Source organism: Mesoplodon densirostris, chromosome 2 (genome assembly GCF_025265405.1).
Source record: "Mesoplodon densirostris isolate mMesDen1 chromosome 2, mMesDen1 primary haplotype, whole genome shotgun sequence".
Lineage (NCBI taxonomy): Eukaryota > Metazoa > Chordata > Mammalia > Artiodactyla > Ziphiidae > Mesoplodon > Mesoplodon densirostris.
In genome coordinates this window covers 16,185,431-16,213,041 of record NC_082662.1, presented here as the reverse complement: position 1 = coordinate 16,213,041, position 27,611 = coordinate 16,185,431, and the positions used below count along the sequence as shown (strand labels likewise).

The window sequence follows — 27,611 nt, the reverse complement described above, 5'->3', positions numbered from 1 at the left end:
CCTATCATTTCCCACCGTCAAAGCTCCCCAGGGAAGCAGGCAGCACCATGAGAAATGACCTACACAAAGGCCCACTCTAGCTGCCCCACAACGGAGCTCCCACTTCACAAGCCCTCAGAATCACAATAGGTAGGGAAGTGTTTTCAGAGCTTATAAAAGAAACTATAGACAAGCTCAACTAACACTTAAGATTCTTCTTTTCTGCCACAATGCTTCAACCAGACTTCACTCCTGAAAGCATTTGTTCCTATTATTGAAAAATTAAATATACATATACATTCTCTAATATCTCCTGGTGGCAACTATATTAATTCAGAAGTTGTGATTCTATGTTGTTTCAATACATCTACCTCTCTAGTACAAAGCTGATGCTACTAAAATTTTATTTCGTATTTTGACCTTTAAAAAATCTTTTTTTAAAATCCATAAAACCTTTATATACAGTTTATAAGACTAGTAAGCAGCTATGGACCACAGCCTCATCCCCCTTCTCCTGACCAAAGCTACCGAGACAATCCCACATAACAAACCTCTAACAGCCACAGAGGTTAAGACAGAGTCGCCTCCTACTATGCAGTGCACCTGAGTAACTATACCCGGTAACCGTCACTGACCACAGTCATCCCAGGACTAAACATGCTGGGCCTCCATTCTGGCTGCCAATAAAGTAGTTCTCAAGTGCCTACCAAGGCAACCAAGTACGACATGGATTCCATCTACCTCGTACTTTGCTGGGACTGAGGCAGTGAAGGCTAAATTTAAACCCTTAGCTAGAAGTTATCACTAAAGTTGGATACATGTTCCCCATTCCTAATAATTAACATACTAAACACAGACCAATTATAACTGGAAAACTATGAAATGGTAATAAAAGAAAACTACTGAAGCCATTTGATTAGCTTTTAAAACCACTGTTATTTTACCCAAGAAATGCTGAAGCCTATTATCAGAATTAGGTAATTTATAAATAAATGTGTCCAATATTCTTTAGCAACTTTTTAGCAACTTCTAAAACCCAATAGGAAAAAAACAAAAACCCAATAGGGCCCAAGGCCACCTTCATTAACCAAGTAAATAAAGCGCTCCTACTACTTCTGACAATGGGTCTCCCTTAAGCTATTTCTGACTCCTAATTCCGCTGAATTTCTGGTACACAATCAGTCTTTCTGAGAGGATCTGGTCTCTTGTACTCTCACAGTACAAAACAGACAAGAAAGAGTGCTCACTCAGAAATGCTCAGCCAGAGTCAGGAACGTGCCCAGAGGTAAAAGCCAAGAGAACAGATCCTAAAGCACTGGACCTCACTCCCTTGGAGACAGTGAGACAACGGAGACCCCTCACTTGTCTGGACTGAGTACTAGAGGCTCTAACTCAGGACTCCGCAATGTGCAAAGAAAAAATGCTGCGCAGTTTCTAAATCTGCTACATATTACGATGTACTGTACCAGGATGTTCTGGGAGCACTTCCAAGAGACCACTGATGCTCCAACCACAAAAAGTCACCAAAGTCAAACAAACAAAAAATTAAAATACATCACCAAAACCACAGAAAGCAAATCACCTGCTGATAAAGACAATCCAATGAATCCAAGGCCAGCCCACACAATGATATGTCTATATGTGTCAAAACCTTTTTATAGTTTTTCTCTTTGCCTCGGAACTCTGATAATTTTGAAATCTGAGATGGGGGAGGTAACTAATAATTTACCTTTTGATTCAGCATATATTATTTCTCCAAATATTAGGTCCCCCAAAGGCAAAGACAGTCCAAGATTGGCCGCTTCATACATTCCAGTTTTAAAGTTCACATCCACCTAATTCGGTTTGAGGAATGAAATCTCTCCACCGCCCAAATCTATTTCAGCACTGTGGAGTCATCTGAAGGCCTCAGCCAAAGTAAGTTCTATGTCCTGCTAGTCTAATCTAAGTCACTGACAACTTCTGGAGGGTGCTGGAGAGTGTTTTGAACAGCAAAATCCCCAAACAGGGCTTAACTAAAAAGAAGTTAAGTGCAGCATTTTATGGGATTTCATTTTCACAATACTAAGAAAATTCAGCAATGGGTCAAGTTACCTTTTATTTCTCTGAAGGCAACTTTCTAAATCCAGAATAGTAAGGAAGAAAAGACAGTTACTTACTTAAAATGTGAACATGAAAAGCCTTAGAAATTCTTCCAGACACCCCCAACCCCCCACCCCAAATCAATTACCTCTTCAGACTTCTTCCTGAGCAAAAACTCAGGACTCTCTTGACTTCTGCCTTTATAACTATGGCTTCTGCGCTCCACTCTATCAGAATCCCAGAACTGTACCATAAGCACTGATGATACACTGTCTTCTCGTTGTCAAGAAACAAGTACCAACTACTCAGCAACACTACAGATTTTCCAGCAAAGCCCAGGCCTAATTAACAGTCTGGCCTATTTATCATATGGCTTGAGGGCAAACGAACCAACAGCACCTGCATCCCATCTGAGCATCAGAATCAGGAAGAAGAGAAACGTAGCTGTTTAATTTCCACCCTGACTACAGGCCACAACCTTCACATCCTATTACTTTGGGAAAACACTTCCTGAATTATTTTCTGATTAACTTGCATTAGAAGAAAGTTAATTCTAAACATGTACCTGAGTTGGACATCATTTATAAACTATCCTGCATATGAATGTCTGTTTGAAAATGAAAGAGAAACAAAGGAAACTTGTCATTCTGAATTTCTAGCAATTAATCTAAACTACTTCACGAACAATTACAGTGAAACCCCGAGTGTTAAGGAAAGATCCCAGCGTCACCGAACTCTGATTTGCAGGGCAAATAAAACCACGCTTAAAAAGTGTTTTTTGACCTAACTATCCACCCCTAAAAGTTGATATTTTAATTATGGAACATGAATGGCTTCACTGCACTTTCATTAAATAAGACACATGACTGACAAAACTGTGAACAAAAAAGGAGGCAGCTTGAAGGAAACTAACTCAGTGTGTGATTCTGTGGGTTGAGTTTCGTTTTGTAAAAGGATGGCCTCGCTGGAAAGCCTGGCACACGGCCCTCCGCTTTCCATTCCCTTCTCACAACTCCCAGGAGGCCAGAGTCAGATGTTGAGAGCCGCGAAGGTCTTCACCAAGGTGACCTGGGTGCTCGCGTCTGCTTCACTTCTGTTGTTGTCCCTGTGGCTACTCCTGCTCTCCAGGGCTTTGTGACGGTGCCTCTCCTCCTGTCGTTTCTTCTTCTCTAGTCGCTGCTGTTCTCGCCTCTGTTTGTTTGTGACCTGAAAGAGAAGACTGCCGCCTGGGTCGCCTGCACGGGGACACAGGCTGCACCAGTGGACGGGAAATGCAGGGCTGACAGATGCCAAGGGCACAGACTGCCTTTCAACAGGAACAGAGAAAACCCACCTAACAGACCAAAAATGATTTATTTCCCATTACTGCTCAAATTTACATTTAAATTTATACCCTCTTGCTGAGCTAGCAAACAAAATCAATTCCATTCTCCTCATAAACCAATTCAAAATGACCTAAAGGAACATTAACCCTAGTCCAGCAGGAGGTAACACTCAAACATGCCACAGGTTGCCTTCCTGTACATAATTTATTGCCCCAGGGGATCCTAACAAAATCCTCAGAAGCTTATCACATCTTAGCCTCTGCCTGTGACCTTTTACATTAGGTTGCATTTTGAGCTCAGAATTTCCTGGTGAAAGTCTTTACGATAAGTTCCAAATTTAGTAAAATTAATCGTGTCATATTACTACTTGTGGGAGTGGGGTTGGGAAGGGAGCAGTACAACCCTTTGGGGAAGCATTTGACAATTTACCAAAAGACCTTAAAAAGATTCAAATATCCATGCCCTTTAACCTGTTAATTCCTCTTCTGGGATTCTAGCCAAGCAAATAATGCAAAATACTAAGACTTATACACAAAGATGTTCACTGAAAGGTGATGGTATTTACAAAAACTGGGATTCAATCACATGGGTTAGCATGGAAAGCACCCACGCACGCAGTAATGTTAGGCGGGAAATGGAGCTGATCCGCGTGTATGAGTATGAATTCAGGGTATACTTCCTTCTAGCCATCACTGCAAAGTCCAGGCAGGACAAGTGAGGTCTTCCTTCCGCTTCATGATAGACCCTCATGCACTCCCCGTATTTCCTACAATAACCACTTTCATAGATCAAGAGAAAATCACACACTAAATTGAGCTCCAAGTTCCCTCCACGCCACCAAATTACAGCAGCCCACCATTTGCCCTTGCAGCCCCATCTTTCCTACCTTTGGGAGGTGATTTTTATTTGCCTTGTTTTCTTCACTAGGGCTGGCCCGAGACTTATCGTTTTCAGTTCTGCCTTCATTTAAGCCCTGATTTCCAAAGATTCTGGTGCCACTGCCACCTTCCTCCCATAAAGGGTCACACTGCTTCAGCACTCGGCCACTGGGCTCAAGGTTCTCCTCTGCATCTTCCAAAGAAAGATCTTTTGTTATATTGAAAACCTAAGGTAGTTACACAATGCGATTATTATTAAATGACTCCAAAATTACCCGGGTCCCTAAATCACTGGCATTTGGAGAGCAAGTTTCCTTGAGGCAAAATTCTAGTATCAAGTCAATACAGTGGGGAACATAAGGAAAAAATAATCGGTAAAAATCGGAAGATACATTTTAAAATAACCTGTTGACCACCAGTCTTATCATCAGCTTCCTACCAGCTGAGTGCTTTGTTTTGTTAGATTAAACCACTTTTTAACATGAACTTTTAGGGGGAAATCTTTCATTTGTATCCAAAAACCAGAAAGGAAACAAGCTCTAAAGCTGTGCTCTCCAATACAGTAGCTACGAGCCACACGTAGCTATTTAAATTAAAATGAAATAAAGTTAAAAAGAATTTTAAACTTAGCTCCTCAGTCAGCCTCGCTTAGCCACATGTCAAGTACATACCACATGGGACAGCACAGACACTGCAGAGTGTTAGTTTAAAATCACAAAGACCAAGTTACTTACAGCTTCCTAAGAAGGCACAGCAAATGTGTAAGGAGGATAATAAAATACCCAATCAGAAAACTATAATGCCAGGAGCAGTATGTGGCACATAATGTCTGGCAATAAATATTGAAATCATTGTAAATAAATAACTTGAGAAAACAGTTCGATGTTAACATCTTTTTTCCTTCCTCTGAATCACAGAATTAAACTCAGTTCAAGCAAAAAGAAATTCTGAATTATCACCAGTTGACAGATGCCAGTAATTTAAATATTTCCATTAGAAAAATAATTTTTCTCTCCATTCCACTTCAATGATCATTTTGGTATTATAACGGGATCTTACTTCTAAAAGGCTAAAGTCGGGACGGGATATGGGAACAGATGTATATGTATAACTGATTCACTTTGTTATAAAGCAGAAACTAACACACCATTGTGAAGCAATTATACTCCAATAAAGTTGTAAAAAAAATAAAATAAAATAAAAAATAAAAGGCTAAAGTCTTCCCTGACATTTTCCATTCCTCCAAAACTGAGCTAGGTGGCCTTTTCATGCATTCCCCTAGCAGCCTGTACCCACACTTCATTATGTCTTATTAAACCAATTTACTTATCTCTCTCCACCAAGCCCCTCCCCACCCCAGACTATACTCTCCCTGACACAGGGCTGGCACCTAGTAAAAAAACACCTGCATATACAAAGCTGCTGAATGAATAAATAACAATATAATTATTACCTGTCACTTGATTAAAAATAAGTATTTGGAAAATCACCAACATAATCATTTTGAAACCTTATAAATATCAATCATGGACTTACTATTTCTTTTCCCCTGGTTCATCTGGAGCATGGCAATTATTGCAGATTCAATATTATAATTTTCAGCTTCCAGGTTCTGGACTATCAAATTAAAATCCTATGAAAGAAACAAAGGAACACATCAAGACTCTGGGTATACTTTTCTACCTATCTCTACATCAATAATCTGACAAACAATTTTATAAATTTTTAGCATGTAAAAGTGTAAGTGGACTCAAGCAATGTGCAGTCTATTCCTTAGAATGTTAATAAAAACAACCTATTCTAAAAATAAACAAAAGGATGTCATTGAGGCAAGGTTTCAGACCTTCCATTTAGAAAATGTCTTAATTTTCAGTAAGGTTAATCACCTGAAATAACCATTTAATAAAATGCATTCTTATAAAACTGCACTAGTCAGAAAATAATAAACCCACATACTTCCTTAGGATTTTGAACAGTATTGGATAAAGTCTAGCAAACAAAAGAGAAATGAATGAACATCTCTCATTAAACTGTATCACATAAGCTAATTAAACTACAAATATTATGGGCCTATTTTGGCCCATCAGGTGTTAGCATGCTAGAGTGATGCCACAAAACCAGCAGATAAACTAGGCACAGCAATGCCTGTCTATAAACCACTGTTACTGCATGACAAATACTAACTGAACATCCAGTTGCATTGCAAACTTTCTGGACAGCATCTTCTACTTCATCTCTCAGGTCATCTTCAAAGTCAACTCCCTTTGTTTTGATCTTCTCTCTTTTATTCGATTCATCCTGATGAAGCATCTGAAACTAAAGTACACAGAAAGAGTAATAATCATGAACTCTAGCAAACTATGTTCAGAATCTGCAATACAGGAAGACCCTCTAATCTCAAAAACATTTAAATATATGCGAAAAGATTCCAGCGACAGTCTTAAAGGAAGAGCAATCACTAGGCTAAATTTTATCCAGACACTGAGATTCCAGGCCACAACTGAAGTATTAAAAAGAAAGGCCCAAGATATGGGATAAACTGTTCAGTAAAAATGGCATTAGAGTGCCTACAGCTTCTACAGACCAACATTTTGGCAATGACTGCCGACTCAGACAGCACGTATCTGTCTCAGCTGGTTTCCAGAGCTGGGAGCTTAGTAACAGAATCGATCCTCTACACTAGCACCAATGAGCTTTTTCATCAGGACAACTCATCGTGAAGAAACACACATACAACTCTCATCTGGTTCCCTAGGCCCTATTTGATCATCAGCAAGCTGCAATGTGCTGGAGCTCCTGTCCCAACCAGATTATCACAGGTGAGCGTGACTCATTTAACCTCACGTGCTACCACCACACTCAAGGGTACCTGTCAAATTCTAAAAACTTGAAGAGCCACTCACTTGGTATCCACAGGCCTTTACAACCTAAACCCATTTCAGAAAAGCTAAAATCATCCCTCTGTGGCTCCCAATCACTTTCTCCCCCTGCTTGCTATTAATGCAGGGAGATAGGAAATGAGCAAAGATATTTCTACTTTTTGCATGTAAAAGTGTAAGTGGACTCCAGCAATGTCAGTCTATTCCTTAGAATGTTAATAAAAAGCAACCTATTCTAAAAATTTACCCTAACCATTTGGCTATGTGTAGCAAGTCTTTGAAATTCATCCAAAGGAAATAATGTCAACTATAGCAAGGATTTTTGTTAAAGCGCTCCTCACAGTGCCACTAAGAGTGGTGAATAACTGGAAACACCTAAAGGTTTCATAGTGTGAGTATGGTTAAATAACCACGGTAAATCCACAGAATGATGCTTCATTCCCATTCAAGTAAGGTACACAACAAGGATTTTCACCACCACCATGATTATTTAACCGTGTCTTGGAGGTAACAGCAATGCAATTAGCGCCCCCCCCAAAAAAAGAAAAATTAGAAGTATAGAACTGAAAAGGAAGAAGAAAAGTTATCGCTATCTGCAGATAATATAATTCTATACCTTAAAAGAAAAAAGAGAAAGAGAGAGAATCAACAAAAAAACTACTCCAAACAAAAAGAATGCTGGAAAATCCTATGTTTATAAGGAATGTAAATTGATAAAGCCACTATGGTAAACAGTATGGAGGTTCCTTAAAAAACTAAAAATAGAATTACCATATGACCCAGCAATCCCACTACTGGGCAGGTACCCAGAGAAAACCATAATTCAAAAAGACACAGGCACTCCAATGTGCACTGCAGCACTATTTACAATAGCCAGGTCATGGAAGCAACTTAACTGCCCATCAACAGATGAATGGATAAAGAAGACGTGGCACATATATACAATGGAATATTACTCAGCCATAAAAAAGAACGAAATTGGGTCATTTGTAGAGACATGGATGGACCTAAAGACTGTCATACAGAGTGAAGTAAGTCAGAAAAACAAATACAGTATATTAACACATATATGTGGAGTCTAGAAAAATGGTACAGATGAACCAGTTTGCAAGGCAGAAATAGACACAGATGTAGAGAATAAACATATAGACACCAAGGGGGGAAAGCATTGCGGGGGGGCAGGTGGTGGGATGAATTGGGAGATTGGGATTGACATGTATACACTAATCTTTTAAAGTACATGTATCTTTTAAAAAGAAATAAAAATAACAAGTGCTGGTGAGGACGTGGAGAAAGCAGATCCCTCAATACGCTGCTGGTGGGAATGTAAAATGGTGCGGCTACACACTGTGGAAAACAGTGTGGCAGTTTCTCAAAAAGTTAAAGATACAATTACCATATGATCCAGCAATTTCACTCCTAGATATACAGTTGGCGGATTTGGGCTACACGTTCCACTTATACAGATTTTTGTCAGTAGTAAATACTACAGTACTACACAATTCACGATTGGTCGAATCCAAAGATGCAGAACTGCAGATACGGAAGCTCAGATACAGAGAGTCAACTATAAGTTATGCTCGGATTTTCAACTGCACATAATTGGCACCCTGACCCCTGTGTTGTTCACAGGTCAACTGTATATCCAGAGGGTTGAGAACAGGTACTCAAACAAATACTATACACACATATTCACAGCAGCACTATTCACAACAGCCAAAGAGTAGAAACAACCCAAATGCCCGTCAACAGATGAAAGGATAAACAAAATGTGGTATATCATACAATGGAATATTATTCAACCTTGAAAAGAGTGAAGTACTGATAAGTGCTATGACATGGATGAACCTTGAAAACATTATGCTAAGGAAAGCCAGACACAAAAAGTCACATAGTGTGTGACTCCATTTATAAGAAATGTCCAGGATAAGTAAGTCCATAGAGACAGAAAGTAGCCTGGTGGTGGCTGGGATAGAAAAGGAATGGGGAATGACTGCTTAATGGGCACCAAGTTTTCTTTGCGGTGATGAAAATGTTTTGGAACTGGATGGAGGAAGTGGTTACACAGCTTTATAGGTGTTTTCAGTGCCGCTGAATCATATACTTTAAAATGGTGAATTTTCTGTTATGTGAATTTTACCTCAATTAAAAAGTAAGAAAATTCTGTAGCATAGCTGGGTATGTACATAATTAACATTTTGTTAACAAATCTCATACATACAAATATAAAGGGGAAAAAGATCCTTTCCTAACAACAGGAACAGAGAACATAAAACATCTAAGAATAACTCAGTAAAAAATGGGGAAGAGCTATATGAAAAAAGTGCTCCCGCAGATTGCCAGAAAGTCAACGAAACAAATAAAAAGCTTATCAGGTTTCTGGCTAGGAAGATTCAACATCATAAAGATGTCAATTTTTGCTTGTTAATCTATTAGTTTAATGAGATCCAATAAAAGCAAATTATCAACAGGACTTCTTTTTAACTAGACAAACATATTCTAACACTCATATATAAAACAAAAAAAGCAAGAATATACAGGAAATCAAAAAAAAAAAAAAGAAAGTAACAATGAGCAAAGAGTTCTACTAGATTTTAAAATACACTATTTCTTAACTAAAACAATGAACACATTAACATATGGAGAGTAAAACCAGTGGAATAGAACCAATGTCTAGAAATAGACCCAACTACATACGGGAATTTATTATATGAAAAAAGCGGCATTTTAAATCAGTGGACAAAAGGCATGTAATTAATAAACAGTTTGGGTTCAACTAGGTAACCACAAGGAAAAATATAAAGTTGGATCCATACCTCACACCTGTATATCAATATAAATCCCAAATAGAGACAAGATCTAATTTCTTTTAAAAAATGAAAGTACAGAAGGACTAAAGTAAACTATGGGAGAATTCTTTTTAACCTCAGAGTGGGAAGAGCTTCCTAATCATGACCCAAAACCCAGAAGACATTTATATGTTGTCTTGAAAACTTGATAAATTTAGCCACATAAAAATTTAAAATTCCTTCAGAGCAAAGACAATATGGGAAAGAATAAAAAGACAAATGACAGACTGTGAAAAATTTGCAACTCATACCACAAATAGAGGCTAATTTCCCTAATACATAATGATCTCCTAAAGATCATTAAGAAAACTGAACAGGAAAAAAATGGACAAAAAACATGAATACAGTTCACACAAAAAAGTACAAAAGTAGGTTTTAAACACAAGAAAAGATGCATAAGCTCATTAATAAGAAAAATACAAATTAAAACTATGTTAAGAAAACTATTTTTTCCCTAACAGTGACACAGATTTAAAAACTTGATAACACACTGTGCTGGCAAAGGTGCAGAAGAGACACATATTGCAAGTGGGAGTGTAAACTGATTAAGACTTCGACAGAGGGCAACTTGGCAATATCTACCAAAATTATAAATGCACACATCCTCTGATGTAGTAAGAACCTTCTAGGAATTTATTCCACAAATACACTCGCACATGTGTGAAAAGATATACATGTAAGGCACTGCATGTTGTTTGTAAAAGCAAAGTTTGAAAGCCATCTAAAAGTCCATCAAAGGGACTATTCAAGCACATTATAATGCATCCATACACTAGAATGCTATGGAACCATTTGAAAAGATTTAGGAAGTTCCTTATGTACTGCTATGAATTAAACTCCGAGATATGTTCCACTCGAAAAGCATGGTGCAGAACAGTATATAGAGGATGCTACAATTGTGGATAGGAAGAATGTACTCCAGCAAAAGTGAAATACATGCACATACTCACATATTTGCTTGATATGTAAAATATCTCTAGGTAATTTTATGATATGCTAATAACATTGGTTGCATCCAGGGAGGTAAACAAGAGTGAGAGAGTGACTTTTACTTTATTTTTTTAATTACAAAGAAAGTGTCTAATAATGTGAGGAAAGGCTTGTGAAATAATGTTAATGGCAAAAAAGCAGGAAACAAAGCTATACAAATACGAAAACAATAACAAAAATTGTTGATTCTGTGCATTTTGTATTTTCTTCTTTACTTTTTCTATAGTTTCCGAATTTTAGATACAAAGCATGGATTAATTTTAAAACATACAAGTTATTTTAAATGTTTATATAAATTATATTCATGCAATCATAGCCGTCAGCTGTTAGGGAAAGCAAAAGAACAATAATTTTATCTGCTGCTCTCACCTGAACTAACAAAATTAAAAAAAAAAAAATCAAGCCCAGAGATTCTTTTTTTTGGGGGGGACGGGTATGCAAGCCTCTCACTGTTGTGGCCTCTCCCATTGCGGAGCACAGGCTCCGGATGCGCAGGCTCAGCGGCCATGGCTCACGGGCCCAGCCACTCCGCGGCATGTGGGATCCTCCCGGACCAGGGCACGAACCCGTGTCCCCCGCATCGGCAGGCGGACTTTCAACCACTGCGCCACCAGGGAAGCCCCAAGCCCACAGATTCTTAAAGGCAACTTTCTATTAAAACATCACTGGTTTTTAGCTCCAGGGCACACAGCTCTCGACCTGGTTCCTGCAGGGCTGAGAACAGAGAAGAAAACGGAGGCTTCACTCACATCAGTCTGGAGGTGTGCGGGCGCTTCTGAGTTGTCATTGACCCTCCGAACGCTGTCATAGTGCTCTCCGTACCGGTACGCGATGTGTAACTCCTGCACGTTGCTCTTATCCGTACCACGAATCTGCGGGCAAAGGAAGGGGAGATGCCAGCGCGGATCTGCACAGTGTCCACTTCAGAAGAGAAACGCCACCTGCTTGCCCAGGAAGCCCAGTCAACAGGCTCTATATAGAAGGAATTGGGAATACGACTGCGATACGTCCTAAGCAATTTTTGAATTATCTTTCTTCCGCTCATGTATATATGATTCATTGTGCTTTAATATGCAACTATATGGCTGGAAATCCATACAAAAATGCATATTCAAAAACCAGGGGCAGATTTCCCATGAAGTTAAATAAGCTTCAGTTTCAGGAGTGTTAGTACCTCTCAGCCCCTCAAATGCACGGGTCCCTTCCAAGAGGGAAGGCCCAGGGGCAGATGCAGCTTTGTTGGGCTTGAAACTCCAACGATGTGGGACCCTCTTTGAGAAAAAGAATATAAAAGTACATGTATAAAATTGCTAGGACTCCTCCCAAGGCCTTGAAGGGGGGCCCATAAAAAGGAAGGACCTGACACTTATGCTTCACTAGCTTCACAGTAAATCCACACTGTTCTTAAAACAAAAATAGCATTTTTCATCAAACACATACTGAGAAACATTAACAACAAACTCAAAACATCCCACTTGTATCAATTTCAAAATAAAATTGTACACAGTCAGGCAGTACTACTGCACTGCACAACCTGGAAGCACTACTCGCAAGGTGTTTTGTGTGACTGGTGCCCCGGCAGCACAATCCAACCAGAATGGTGCTCCCTGGAGTCATGCAATACAGACGCCCCGAAGTGGAGCCTGGGCATCCCCCCCAAACCACCAACTCCACAGAAACTCTACAGTAATTCTGAATCTGTCCTTTAGAAAGCCCAGTAACTGTCTACTTGTTACCCAAAATATCAGCACCTCCTTCTTGTTTTTGCTGCAAGTCACAGGCAGTAAGATACTATTATTAATTTAAACAATATCTGTGGTCTAAAAACACAGCAAAACCATGGAACAAACAGGAACTACACAGGTCTAGAAGTCAGAATCAAGCCAAGTTTTCTCCAGGTAGAATATCTAGGTCTCAAAGGGCAGAGGGTCTGGTTTTGACACATGCAAAATAGAGAGAGCACCATTCATCTCCCAGGAAGACTACTGGAAAGGAAATTAGTTGATCAGAATCTCTGAATGACATAATCCCTAAAGCACTTATATATTTAAATAATAATAACACTATATATGCATTATGAATAAGAAAAAATAACTTGAGGAACAGTCACCAAATTGTGATGCTCATGGAGAGGGAGATCACAGAGGACTTTCATTTTCTAAGTCACACGTGTCTGTATTGTTTACAGAAGCATATATTTCATTTGTAGCCAGAAAAAAAAATGTACGTTGTGAGTATAAACCTCCTCATTATTAATGTAAGAGCTCTTACCCATGACAGTAGCAATCAATTCAGTTTCGATTCTCAAATTTTATAAGGTGCTTCACTGGGGTGGGGAGAGATGGGGAAAACCTAGTAGACAATTCCAGTATACAGGAAATGTATTTATTTTAAAAACATATCCTCTGAATGTTTAGCAAGAGGACCCTACAGAAATAAACGTATTTGAAAAAAAAATCTAGTTATGCAGAATTATCTTCCACAACTACTTAGATAATTAAGAAACTTTAAAAACGGTTATCAAAGGAGGAAGAGGCAAGCTACAGTTACTGAGTTGGCCCTGGGTATATTCCTTCAAGAAGAGGATCATTATGCTGTATATTCCAATGATTTTGATGACTTCTGCTAAGCAGTAAAGATTTCAAGACAAAAAATTGGGACAACGAGAGAGGTAACCAGTCTTCTTGGCTCAAAGACATCCTTAGAAAGAGAGAGGCTCACGAAAAACACGATAGCTCTCCCCGGTGTCAGTACACGTGACAACACTACCCCAGAGAACAGCACGTACAGATATTGTTTCCCATCCTGCTCACTGTATCCCTGTAACGTAAAGTCCTTACCAACCCATGGAGTATCTGATTTATTTTGCTGTAATGTAATTTTTGTTAAAAGGACATTATGCCAGACACAAAAAGCTATATACTGCCATCTATATGACATTCTGCAAAGGCAAAAACTGTAAGAGACAAATCAGATTAGTGGTTACAAGAATCTGGGAGTCGGGGGAGGGGACCAGTGACTGCAAAGGGGCAGGAGGTAACTTTTTGGGGTGGTGGAAATATACTGTATATTGATAGTGGTGGTATTTACATGACTATGTTTGTCAAAACACATAGAACTATACACCAGAGAATGGTGAATTTTGCTACATGTAAATTATATCTCTATAAATGACTTTATTTTTAATGAGCAAAGGCTAAGCAAAGGAATAAGCAACTTACAAAGAAATATATATGCAGGTGGTACAGGAAACCAAGGAGGAAAAAAGGCCATTGTTGCCTTGATAATAATATAATATATAGGGATACACAGTGTGTGTATACATACACGTATGGATGTGTCTATGTGTGAGTAGACTTGCTTAAAATGTGTGACATTGTGACAGTCTTCCCAGTCATACATGAATGATTTTATAGTTAAGAGTGTGTGTGAATAACAGGGATACACACTAAAATGTTAATAGTCATTATCTCTGGGAGAGTATGATGACTCCTAGTGATTTTTATTTGCCTTTTTTTATTTGCCTTCAATGGGCTTTTCTGAATTTTGAAACTGTTCTATAATCATTATGTTTTACTTTCTAATTAAAAAAACAAAGTTAGAAATGGGGGAGTAGTGGAGCAGGGGAGAGAGGAAGACTGATAGGAATCACCTGACCAGCCTCCAGGAGCTGAGCCACAAAGTGAAAAGGGCTCTGAGTGCAAGGAGGACGAGTAAGGGGTGGTAGCCTGTGTACAGTTTCACCCCGACCTCTGACCTTCCGTACTCCAGAATGTTTGGTTTGATGGACTGTTTGGGAGACTAGGGTACTTTAGAATAGAATACCAAAGGTAAAGGAGGGGAAGGAAGGCCTAAGCGACTCAGCAGCAGCGTGCTCTGCCATCCCACAGCACAAACGCAACATTTGTTGTAAAATCTTACTTGCTGTAGAAAAACCATTGGAACCGCTATGTATAGCCGGGCAGGGCACAGAAATAGAGCTTGACACCCTAGGCCATGAAATAAATTTTGTTGTTCAGAAATTCTTTTTAGCAACAGCTATTATAGTGAATTTGGTCTTTGTTTTCCTCCATCTAAAAAACAAAAACATATACATGGAACAGGTATATTTCAAACTAGAATATGTATGCAAATCCTTTAAATTCTCATTGAGATATTTTTACAAAATTATCTAAGTTATTTCCACAGGAGGCTCTCCACCCCAAACTACCCAATTAACTGACTGCTGAGTAACATTTCTGGCATTTTAAAGGTTTTTGAATTATACTTCAGACTCCATTTGTAATGCAGGGTTTAATTCCAAGCCACCACAAGCTTCCCATCTTGGGTTAGGCTCACAGTCCAAGTTACCCTGCATAGTTCAATATCATAAGTCAAGTCCCATCATCTGAGGACATCCCCAAAGCTAATTTATAAACAAGAGCTTAACATAAATTCCTGAATAGGTGACCCACCTGCCACAAAGGGGCATTAAGTTGATGAATCACCACATTCAACTGATGATTTCTTGCGAAGGCTACAATTGCATCATTGCCAGCGAATGTTCCAGGCTTTGCCAAACTGGCCACTGCATGGAAAGAGAGAAAGAAAAATGAAGTCTTTATCACAGAAAAATCCAAATGCAAACATGCTTTGGTATAATTTAGTTCTAAATAATGAGAAACGGTGAACATACCTGAAAAAGTCCATTAGCTTTGTCAGTCTACGAATTGAAGCTGGTTAAACAGTACATAGACTGCTACTCAGAAGGGTACCAATCACTCATAAAGAAAGGATTCATTTATTCACTCCTTCAATAGATATTTTCTGAATGCTTCCTAAATGCCTAACTCTATGAGAGACATTGGAAATGTGACAATAACCATAACAGTTTGCATTAATGATGCTTATTATGTGTCAAGCACCGCTTACTCACGTCTCATATTCTTTCAGATTTTATTAATTTCTTCTCACAAATCACTTTTTTTCACATTTTTATTGGAGTATAACTGCTTTACAATGGTGTGTTAGTTTCAGTTATACATATACATATGTTCCCACATCTCTTCCCTCTTGCGTCTCCCTCCCTCCCACCCTCCCTAGGTAGTCACAAAGCACAGAGCTGATCTCCCTGTGCTATGCGACTGCTTCCCACTAGCTATCTATTTTACATTTGGTAGTGTATATATGTTCCTTTATACACTACCACTCTCTCACTTTTTCCCAGCTTACCCTTCCCACTCCCCATGTCCTCAAGTCCATTCTCTAGTAGGTCTGTGTCTTTATTCCCATCTTGCCCCTAGGTTCTTCATGACATTTTTTTTTTAGATTCCATACATATGTGTTAGCATACGGCTTTTGTTTTTCTCTTTCCAACTTACTTCACTCTGTATGACAGACTCTAGGTCCATCCACCTCACTACAAATAACTCAATTTCGTTTCTTTTTATGGCTGAGTAATATTCCATTGTATATATGTGCCACATCTTCTTTATCCATTCATCTGTCGATGGACACTTATGTGGCTTCCATGTCCTGGCTATTGTAAATACAGCTGCAATGAACACTGTGGTACATGACTCTTTTTGAATTATGGTTTCCTCAGGGTATATGCCCAGTAGTGGGATTGTTGGGTCGTATGGTAGTTCTATTTTTAGTTTTTTGTTTTTTGGTTTTTTTGCGGTACGCGGGCCTCTCACTGCTGTGGCCTCTCCCATTGTGGAGCACAGGCTCCGGACGCGCAGGCTCAGTGGCCATGGCTCACGGGCCCAGCCGCTCCGCGGCATGTGGGATCTTCCCAGACCGGGGCACAAACCCGTGTCCCCTGCACCAGCAGACGGATTCTCAACCACTGCGCCACAAGGGAAGCCCTATTTTTAGTTTTTTAAGGAACCTCCATACTGTTCTCCATAGTGGCTGTAACAATTTACATTCCCACCAACTCACAAATCACTTTTAATCCTCAAAACAATCTCCTGAAAAAGGTATTATCATGTACACTATCTTATAGATGAGGAAACCAAGGCACAGAGTAGTTTGCAACTGTGTCCAAGGTCACGAGCCGAGCTGAGCTTCACCCCAGGCATCCTGACTCCAAGACCTTGGCTCCTGGCCACTCCATTATACAGCCTGTCAGTTTGCCCTCAAGGAGTTTATAACCAGTGGGGAACAAACAACAAGAAAATGGACACTGCTGATGTGTAGGTGCTTTAAGAAAGAAACATGTAGTAAAGAACGTGGCCTTACCCAAAGAGAGGTCTGGCCTTTATCCCCTGCTCCTGGGAGAGAACCCCTAAACCCCTGGGATTTCCCAAGCGATAGGGGTGTCTTTGTTATTCACAGTAGGCCCCTCAGCCTCAGCTGACAGCTGATGCTAAGTTTATGCACGAGGTGACTCATGGTGGACCTCTCTGGCCGTGTGATATTAGAAAGACCTGGGGGACTGGGGAGCTGGAGACTGAGTTGAACCACTTAGGCAATCAATCAATAACATCTACATAATGAAGCCCTAATAAAAATTCTGGACACTGAAGTTTGGGTGAGGGTCCCTGGTTGCCAATATTCTTCGTATAATGTGTAACCTTCCCAGATTCTACCATTTGGCTAATTTTGATCTGTATTCTTTCCTGGTAACACACTACAACTGTGAGTGTAACAGCCTTCAGTGAGTTCTCTGAGTCTTTCTAGCAAATTATCAAACCTGAGAGTGGTTCTGGGAAACCACAAACTTGCAGCTGGTGTCAGAAGTCAGGGAAGTCTTGTGTAAGACTGTGTCCTTAAACCTTGCAGGTTGGCTAACTCCAGGTGGGGAACATAAGCTAGTCTGACCAGTGGGGAGGGGAGGTAAGGTGTACCAGATAAGCTTCTCAGCTGAGACAACTACGCTGCTTCCCAAAGGGCAGGTAAAAGACAGACAGACAGAAGAGGAATGGATGAGGTTCCAAGCAGAAGTGAGAAAGAGAGCATGATGAGCGTGTGGAGTACACAGTATTGGCAGGGACTCAGAATGCTGAGATGGAAGGGTGGGGAAGCAAGAAAATATACTGGGAAATGACAAGAGAAGAGGGTAGGGAAAGAAGAAAATCACAGATCATAAAGGGCTAAAGAGTTGGTCCTTTCCTGAGGTCAACGGGGAGCTGCCAACAGGTGTTAGACAGGGGAAGACCTATTCAATGTCCATTTAGATCACCACTCTGGCTGCAATGTGGAAAACAAACTGAAGGGGTCAGGAGGCAAAGAGTATTGAAGAAATCTAGGCAAATGGCCAAAGAGGCCTGATTCTATGAGACAGTAGAATGAGAAAAAAAACACTGAGGTAAAAGTGACAAGACTTAATGAATGACTGGGTATGAGGAGGGAGGGAGAGAAGCCATTTAGAACATTCAGGTTTCTGATCTGGGTATCTGTTTAGCTAGGGAAAAGATGATGCCGATTCTCCAAAGCCACGGTCTAAAGGAAAGAAAGAATCCTAAAGACACAGCCAGATGCAAGGGTAACCAGGTCCTGAAGAGTTAAGTGAGCCATTCAATGATTCAGTCAACAAATATGAGTGCCTACCACGTGCCAGCCATTGCCACAGTGGGGAAAAGACACGGTCCCTGCCCTCAAGAATCTCACAGTATAACAAGGTAGACATTAAAAACATAACTATAAGAGTGATAAATGTAACAAGTCTAGTCTTCAACTGACACACAAGTAGAAATGTGCAGACTTCTAGGTTTCTTTTCCCTTCTGCTATGGCAGTCAGAGTCACTTCCCACTTCTATGATACTCAAACTCTTATAAAGCACCAACCAACCATCAGGCATGCACAGCAACATTTCATGAAAACACCTTCCCACCATACGCCTAGGGTCCTGCCATACCCCAAATCTACCACATGAACACCACTGAAGATGTTCAAAGTGGAATTTCAAGTCACAAACTAAAAACTCTCTTCACCTAAAATATTTAATTGGATCAATGACACAACTCATTTTATATGGCATTAAACGCCCAAACTTGCTCCATATACCCACATTTAATTTGTAAACTGCTGACCATCTGATGAACTGGTGTCTGCTAGACAAAAAGTGATCCAGGAAGAGGACCATCAGAACTCTGTGACTATGACCAGAATAAACTAATCGCTAGGAGTTTTGCTACTGTTTCTCTTTTGCTGCTTGTGCCTAATGAATGAGTTCTTTCCCAGTAAGGAAAGAGAAAGGCTTTGGGATCACAGATAGCTTCCCTCCCAAATGTCTTCCTCCTGCTGCCCTCTAGCTTATTCACAGTACAGCAACTTGGTCTTTCCCCAGGCAGAAACTTCAGAATCTCCTTTGTCTCCCCCACCCCTCCCCTCCCCCCATCACCTCCCCAGTCCTGTCAATTATACTGCCAAACTGTGTCCCGGTCTGGAGGCCACTCATCATCCCCAGTAGCTGCCTTGGTGGAGACACTCTTATGCTTTCATCTGGCCAACGTGCAGAGCTCTCTAACTCATCTCCCTTCTCAGTCTCTCTCCCCATCCTCTCCTGACATGGTTCCCAGAGTTAGCGCTCTAAAACGCAGAATGATTCTCTTTCCTGGTAAGAGACAGACAAGACTGTGAGACCTGTAATGAAAATGTTATTTGTAAAACATAAATATATCAGCACCCAGCACAGCAGATTCTCACTAAATATCTGTCAAAAATCAAAGCTTAAAAGCTAGTATTTTCTTACTAGCTTTGAGCCTATTAAGGAACTAATTTAAGTCACTAACTGACTTGCCTCAAAGAAACCAGGTTGTGTTTGGGTTTGGGGGGAAAAATTTAAATGACTTTATTGATTTTTCTGATTATAAAAGTAATGCATGATGATTTAAAAATCAGAAAAATCTACAGAAGATAATTTAAATACTCATAGTCCCATCATCCCCAGATGGCTGACACTTATTAAGAACTTATTTTAATTGTATTAACTAATTTAACCTTTACCAAAAACCCCTATAAATTAGGTCCTATTATTATCTCTCCTTAACAAAAGTTGTTGAAAGAGTGAGTGGTTTCTGAAAAATAAACGGAGCCAGGAATTAACCATAAAATGTTAGTATCTTTCCAGACTTCTGTGTGCATACACCTTTTAAAAATAGGATCAATCTATACACACTAGTTTATAACCTGCTTCCCCCCTCCCTCCCCACCACTAAATAAGAAGTCACGAATAGCTTTTCAGGTTAATTAACATCAACATTTTCTTTTTCAGACTTTACTTATTTATTTATTTGTTATTGGGGCCACACCACACAGCTTGGGGGATCTTAGTTCCCCAACCAGGGATCGAACCCGCACCCTCGGCAGTGAAAGCATGGAGCCCTAACCGTTGGACCACCAGGGAATTCCCAACATCAACATTTTTATTAATGGCATCTACATCTAAACCTAATGATTCCCAACTGCCTAGCATGCTGCCTATTATGGAGCAGACAAATAAATACTTGTTGAATAAATGAATGCCATAATTTATGTAATCAATGCTGATGGATTTAATTACCCAATGCATTACTCCTGGAGGATCCAGTGTCCCACGGTGAACCTACCATGTTTCTCAAAAGGAATGTCATCTTCTACAAAGGGTTCAAAATCTTCTCGCTGCTTTATCATGTAGTCCACTGTCTCTTGTCGGTGCTTGAGGTGATTTCGTGAGTGTCCCTCCAACTGATCACCAAGAGCTCTGAATAGGCAATTGCTATCAAAACAAAACGCTGGTCAAGACCTTTCAAAAATGAACTTAGTTCATCTACAACAATGATGCTTCATGCTAGGCCATCCATGGAAATCTTTCACACAGAAAAGAGATAAAGCCTCAACTCTGACTGTCCAGGTTCCTCCCAGATACCAGACGGGAGAGCACTAGGGAAGATATTCAATCACATTACCTTTTTGAGAGGCATCAAATAAGAATCCTATTCCCCACTTACCAGCTGGCTGACTCAGGAGAGATACTGAACTTCTCTGTACCTTCGCTGCTTCAACAAGTGAAGTTTGGGGATACACTAAGCACCTGAAGACAGGGTCCAGACACTACAGGCCATTCCACACCTAAGGGCCATGACTCCCAGATCCTCTTCCAAAAGAATAAATCACATCTACTGCCTCTTTTCTGAAACCCTTTCACTATGGCTGCCCAGCTATTCACCTAACAAGTACCAAAAAGATAGCAATTTGTCAAGCTCCCAGTAGGAACAACTGAACTGAACATCCTGTTTGAGTCCTAAGGACACAGTGGGGAAAGCTGTGGGAAGAAGAGCACCTGGACAACACACAGGCATAGTTCAAGGACACTCTCCCTCCTGGGCTCATCACCTCTCACCCAAGGAGCCACGATGCTGTTCTTATTCCTGCCAAATGAAAACTCTCCAAGTTTTCTTTCTGTTTTGTTTCTAAAATTAAAATGCTGGTAATAAATTGTAAGAGTTATCTTTACTTTCAAACTCCTTAAAGGCTTCTAAAATTCCAAACTATACCACAAACACAGAGCCCAGATACACAGAGACTGAAACAAGACAAACACAATCTGGTATCTTCAAAACTAAGGAAATAGCCATGCCGAAGCCAAACAGTTGTCCACTTTCACACCAAACTGTTTACTCTTCCAAATGAAAACCTACGATATTCTAATTCCAAAATATAAACTCATCACACTTCTGGAAGGACTTCAAACCTAAATGTATAGGTGACGGAGGTTTTCTGTTTTTCAACTCAGGAAAGTGAGTTTTCAACAGCAAGATATAGAGAGGTAGGAATCTCTTCAAACATATAAGGAGATATATATTTTTGTTTGTTTGTTTGTTTTGGTGGGGTGAAGGGGAGGATTTAGAGAACAGATTCTACAAACCAGAATCCAAGAAACCCTGCATCAATCTGGGGCAACATTCTAGAAGGGACTGGAACATAACAGTTCTATACACTAGAATGAGGGGTCTGTTGCTAAAATCTAACAATGGCGGTCTTTTTCCAACCACAGGAATAAAGTAAGCTAATGGATAAGATGTTCTCAATTTTAAGCTTCTCTCTCAAACTTTTCTTAAAACTTTAACATCTGCCACCACTAGTTTATTCTTGAATCCAGTTTAAAAGAAGGCATGATTTGGTGCGAAATTACATATTTAGTTGCTTTACATTTGATATCTCAAAATTCATGGTGTTCTACGGAAAATAACATGCGTTCCATGAACTTTCAGCAACAGAGGCAAATGTTCTCCACATAAGCCAAAAAAGTAGGTATCAAACTGTATATACTGCATGAGTGCAAGCATGTTCATCTGTATACTATATACACAGATGTAGAAACACATACAAATGTATGCAAAGAAAAAGCACTGAAACCATCACTTAAACAGCTCTTACAATGTGCCAGGGACTGTTCCAAACACTTTATATGTATTAAATGTGTTTAGTCCTTACAACTCTATGAGATGGGCACTATTACTATCCCCCTAAGGTAACTTGCCCAAGGTCACAAAATCAGTAGGTGGTGGACCCAGGATTCAATCCCAGGCACCAAAATGTTAGTAACAGTTATCCCTGGGGAGTGGAATTAGGATTATTTGTTAAACTTAGTTTGATATACTTTTCTATATTTACCAAACTTTCCTTGAGCTCACTAAAAACAAGTAGTCAAAATGAAAAATCAAGATAGACAAATCACTTCCTTTTCTGACAGAGTTACAGGATAGTAGCACATGAAATGTGAACAAACTCTACAAAACAACCTAGGTTCCCTTAGGGAGCCCAGCAAGAGCACTCACGATCCTCATGAGAACAGTGCAGCCAGTGCCCAAAGGGCCTCTAGGAGATCCCAGCTGTCTCCTGAGTCCACACCCTCACCCAATACACTACAGCAGGGCTTCTCACCGCCCCCACACACTGCTGACATTCTGGAATAATCCTTTGTCCTGTGCACTGGAAGATGTTTAGGAGCATCCCTGGCCTCTACCCACTAGATGCCAGTAACACCACTACCACCACGTTCCCGCCAGTTGTAACAGCCAAAAATATCTCCAGCCATTGTCAAATGTTCCCTTGGGGGAAAAATCATGCCCACTTCAGAACCACTGCACTATAGGGATATATGTAAAGTCTTGCATTTGAGTTCACAAAAATAACCAATTACATTAATTAAGGGTTTTGGGTGGTCAGTAATTTAGCATGAGACAATACTGCAATGTTAGACATTTAAAAAAAATGAATGGGCTCTTAGGCTGCAGTAATGGCAGTAAGTATGCAGAAAAGTCAGGGGAGAGGGGGTCAGATTTTCTTCTGTTCTTTGAGGTGAGACCCCAGCTAAAGTACTGTATATGATGCTAGTTACTACATTTTAAGATAGGTTCAGATGAGTTGATGTGGCTTTAAACTAAATAATATGAGGAACATAAACAACGAGTGACTTCTAGCCTAAAGAAAGCTCAGGGGGACATGATAGCTGCCTCCAACTATTCGTCATGGTGAAAGGGATGTTATCCTTGTACAATAAAACTAAACTAAAACAAGGAAGCTACAGACACATAGATTTTGACAAATAAAAGGTAATTTTATTTTAGGTCTATAGAGACAGACTGCACAGACTAAGGATTTTGTACATTTCTATTGACAAGCCTCAGGAATTGCCTACAATATGGTTACCACTAACCACAGGTGATTACTAAGCACTTGAAATGTGGTTAATACAAATTGAGGTGTGCTGTAATTGTAAAAGACTTACACTTTTGAACATTATTTTTAAAACTTGTTTCATTTGACCTTTTTAATGTGGCTAACAGAAAAATGTTTAATTATTGTACATATGTGGTTCCCATTTTATTTCTATCAGGAAGTGCTGGTCTCAATCACTGATTCTCAAAGTGTGACCCCTGACTAGCAACATCAGCATCACCTGAGAACTTGTTCAAAATGAAAATTCTGAGCCCCCTAGCCCAACCCCAGCCCTACTGAGTCAGACACTCTGGGGTTGGGAACCCAGCAATCTCTTCCCTCTGAGGGTTTAATTAGCCCTCCAGGTGATTCTGTTGTATGTTAAAGTTTTAGAAACACTAGTCTAGGATCTAGACTCTAAATCAAAAGTTCTCAATTATACTGCACATTAGAATCACATGTGGACATTTTAAAAACTTATCCCTAACCAGGCCCCACTGCCTGAGATTCTGGTGTGGCTGATCTAAGGGAGTGCCCAGGCGCCATATTTCTTCCAAAGTTCCCCAAGTGATTCTATTGTGCCACCAAGGTTGAAAACCACTGAGCCAGACACAAAAGATGAGGCTGCTGTACAGGTGATGCAGGTACTAATGGATAATCAGACAAGATGACAAAGTGTGAACGCCCTTCTAGCACTAAGATCCTACGATTATAAAAATAAGGTAAAACTTTCAAAATAAAACAACCTGAGACAGAGACAAATGGCTAAAATTAGTGATTCTTTAATGCTTTAATATTGGAACACTACTAATTAGCAATGTACTTTGAGGCTACATTTAGGAAGATACGACTGGATATAGTTCAGAGACATGTTAATATTGTACTGCCTAATCCAATTAGCGATTCTTTTCATGCTACATCCAATCATGTTTTTAAGGACAACACCAAGGTTAAAATATTTCTTGTTTTGAAACTGAATCCAATTTATGTCCACCCTCCAGATAACACAACAAATATGAAGGCGGGCCATGATGCATTACAAAAATCCATAAGTAGCTCCCTGATTAATCTATGCTACATTGATTCGTTTCACATAAAGGCTACCTTAGAGAACACCAGCTACTGTCTTCCCAAGTACCCGAAGGTTCCAGAATGCTACAAGTACCATACTGCCAACAATGAATACACCTATATAGTGTGAGATGCTATCTCAGGCTACTCAATATTGTAATCAGACCAGAATGGAAAGACAGAAGAGTGGAGATTGTCAACTATTTTTTTATTACCATAACTTTATGTTTCACCAAGAGTACTCAATAATGTTAACAAATAAAAGAATCTGTTGATGCCCACTAACCTGTAACATACACAGGAAGCACCATCCACTGCACAGTGATAAAGCCTGTCATCACCATATCCAAAAGTACCACAATACTAAAGAGGGCTGAACAGTCCATGGCACCCATGGGAAGAATTTGTGAACAGAAAGGGGTTAGCTTCATGGAGCCCCCAAAGGAGAAATTATCATTATCATTTTATCTATCTAACATTGTCCAAAGAATAGGGACGTCAGAAGTGAGAGACATGAGCGTTGCAGTCAAGCTGGCCTCTGCCTAGCCTCACTGCCACTGACTTCTACCCTTGTACCCTATACTCCTGTCATCCTAAACAACTTGTAGATGTCTCAAAAATAATGTGCTCCTGTGCCTTTACATGTATTACTCCTCAGCCTGGAATGGTCTCTTGGCATATTTTTATTGGATTTTTATTGGTCCTTCATGACCCAGTCTGAGTACGACCTCCTCTGAAAGGCATCTAGCACACGGTAGGTTTTGATGAACATTTGATGAATGAACAAGGTTTCCCTGACCACTTCTGGGAGTGTTGGCAACTTCCTTCTCAATAGTACCACTATAATCGGTCACTGTTAAGAATATATCAACTTGCATTTTAATTATTTATATCATCGATTCTTAAAGTGTGGCCCAGTTTGGGAAGGGAGGGTATCTCTGAGAACCTTTCAGGGTATCCATGAGTCCAAAACTAAGATGTTATTTATCTTTTTCACTCTCATTCTCTCACAAGTGTACCGTGGAGTTTTCCAGAGGCTACCTGATATATGATATTCGATGTTATCACTCTGAAAGTTAATATAATGTGTGTTTGTGTATTATGTTTTTAATTTTTATTTTACTTTCTAATATAGTAAATATTGATACCTATAACCCACATAAACAAAAGCTCTTTGGAGTTCTCAGTAATTTTTAAGAGTGTAAAGGGATCCTAAGACCAAAATGTTTGAGACCTGCTGTTATGTCTCTCTCTTTCTAAGCTTGGACATTATCTTAGTCATCAATGTGTTCCCAGCATCTCTGTGCTGCCATTCCTGCTCATAAGCAATCTTCTGTTGAGTATTTCAGTTTCCTGGATACACTGCCAGTGGGAAGCCCATGCCCAGTACAGCAGACACAAGCAAACCAGTCATTTGCAAGGAAGAAGCAGACCCCAGCCCAATCCCACTGTAAAGTACTCAACTGGTATTTCGGTTTATAGAGCAACGTCTTGTGCTTGTGAGTTTGCTTAGGATAAATAAGGCCCTGAATATTTATTAACTATATTTGACAAAAATCAAGGTACTAGGCTAAAGGCAAGACCCAGCAAAGCAAGCTTTAAACTGTAGCGACTCCACTAAGAAAATGCCTCTTTGAGGGGCCCTGCTGAGGGTCTAGTTGGCCTCCCTCTATATTTTTATCATTCATTCATTCATTCAACAAAAATGCCCAAATGAAGGAACAAAAACAACCAGGCTGTTATTAATACTATCTCTTCAAGAGTGCCACACTCTGGCATCCAGACTCGCTTTTACCTACCCCTGCAATGGGGATGCTAACTGATCTCCTGCCCTCTCCCCTACCCTTTTTCTTCTTCCCTCCATGCTCCTGGATCCATATGCCCCTTCCTGAGGCCATTTTTCCTTCCCTTCGCCCATTCCCTCCCTCCCACCCCGTTTATTTATCCCGTGTTCCCTAAAAAAGCTGTACACAGACTCCAGTCTAAACCCCAAGCAAACTTGGGTAAGCGCCATTGCTTACAGAGAAACTGAAGCCCATATAAGTAAGAATTAGAGAAGCTGCCTTCAGCTCAGTAAACAACAGGCCCTCACAGACCTAATTTCCCAAGCGTAAAAGGAGGGCAATATCCGACAGTAAGGACTCAAAGGAGGCCAAGCGTTATACCAAGTGGGGCTTACGCCTCTTTCTATTCGTCTGATGGTCATTACGACCGCTCTCCGTGCGGTCCTGCTCTTCGGCTGACTGGCTCCATCTCATTCGTTCAGGTCTCAGCTTAAATGTCACCTTCCAGGGGGGCCTTCCTGAGCACCGATCTAAAGGAGACCTGCTCCAGTATTCTCTCTCAGGACCCCTTTACAGTTTGCTTGGAGCCTTTGCCACGATTAGGGCAACTGGGGGATTACTCGAGCGTCTCGAGGGGAGGGGCCTGGCCGCCTCGCTCGCCGCCGTACCCCCTGCATTAGGAAACGGCTGGCTCGCAGCTGGCGCTCGGGGCCGCCCGATGAATGGATGGGCGAGAACCGGCGACGGTCGCCAAGCCCGGCGGGTCCCCCGGCGCCGCCCCCCGCGCTCCCGGGCCCGCCTCACCCGTCCCCCGGCACCTCCCGCAGCTTCAGCCCCAGGGCCTGCAGCTGATTGGCGAAGCTGACGAACTCCTCCTCGCAGCCGCCGCCGCCGCCGGGCTCCGGCCGGTTCCGCCGCTCCTTGGCCAGGGCCCGACGCGCCGCCCGCTCGTCCCGCTTGCGCTCAGCCTCGGCTTTCCGGCTGCCGCTGCCCGGCCGGCTCTTCGCCGCCTGCTTCCGGGACATGGCCTTGGCCCCGCGGCCCGCAGCGGCAGGAGGGAGAGCCGCAGGACCGCCGGGCGGCCGCCTCAAGTGCCCAGGAGGCGAAGCGGCGCAGGCTACGGAGCCCGGCAACGGTTACACT

The 27,611-nt window shown here is 40.8% G+C and overlaps 1 protein-coding gene across 2 annotated transcripts; it reads right to left on the bottom strand.

Annotated features, from left to right (window-relative positions):
* Positions 1-27,611, bottom strand: OTUD3 (OTU deubiquitinase 3). 2 transcript variants are annotated; one of them, XM_060089084.1, is made up of 8 exons: positions 27,273-27,611; positions 20,520-20,668; positions 15,437-15,549; positions 11,732-11,854; positions 6,449-6,580; positions 5,801-5,897; positions 4,273-4,457; positions 1-3,267 (listed from the first exon to the last, which is right to left on the bottom strand). In XM_060089084.1, exons 1-8 carry the CDS (start codon positions 27,491-27,493, stop codon positions 3,091-3,093), a joined length of 1,197 nt encoding a protein of 398 aa, XP_059945067.1. In that variant the 5' UTR covers positions 27,494-27,611; the 3' UTR covers positions 1-3,090. The 2 variants fall into 2 exon arrangements, with proteins under 2 accessions (XP_059945067.1, XP_059945068.1); XM_060089085.1 differs by lacking the exon at positions 27,273-27,611 and adding an exon at positions 26,850-27,183.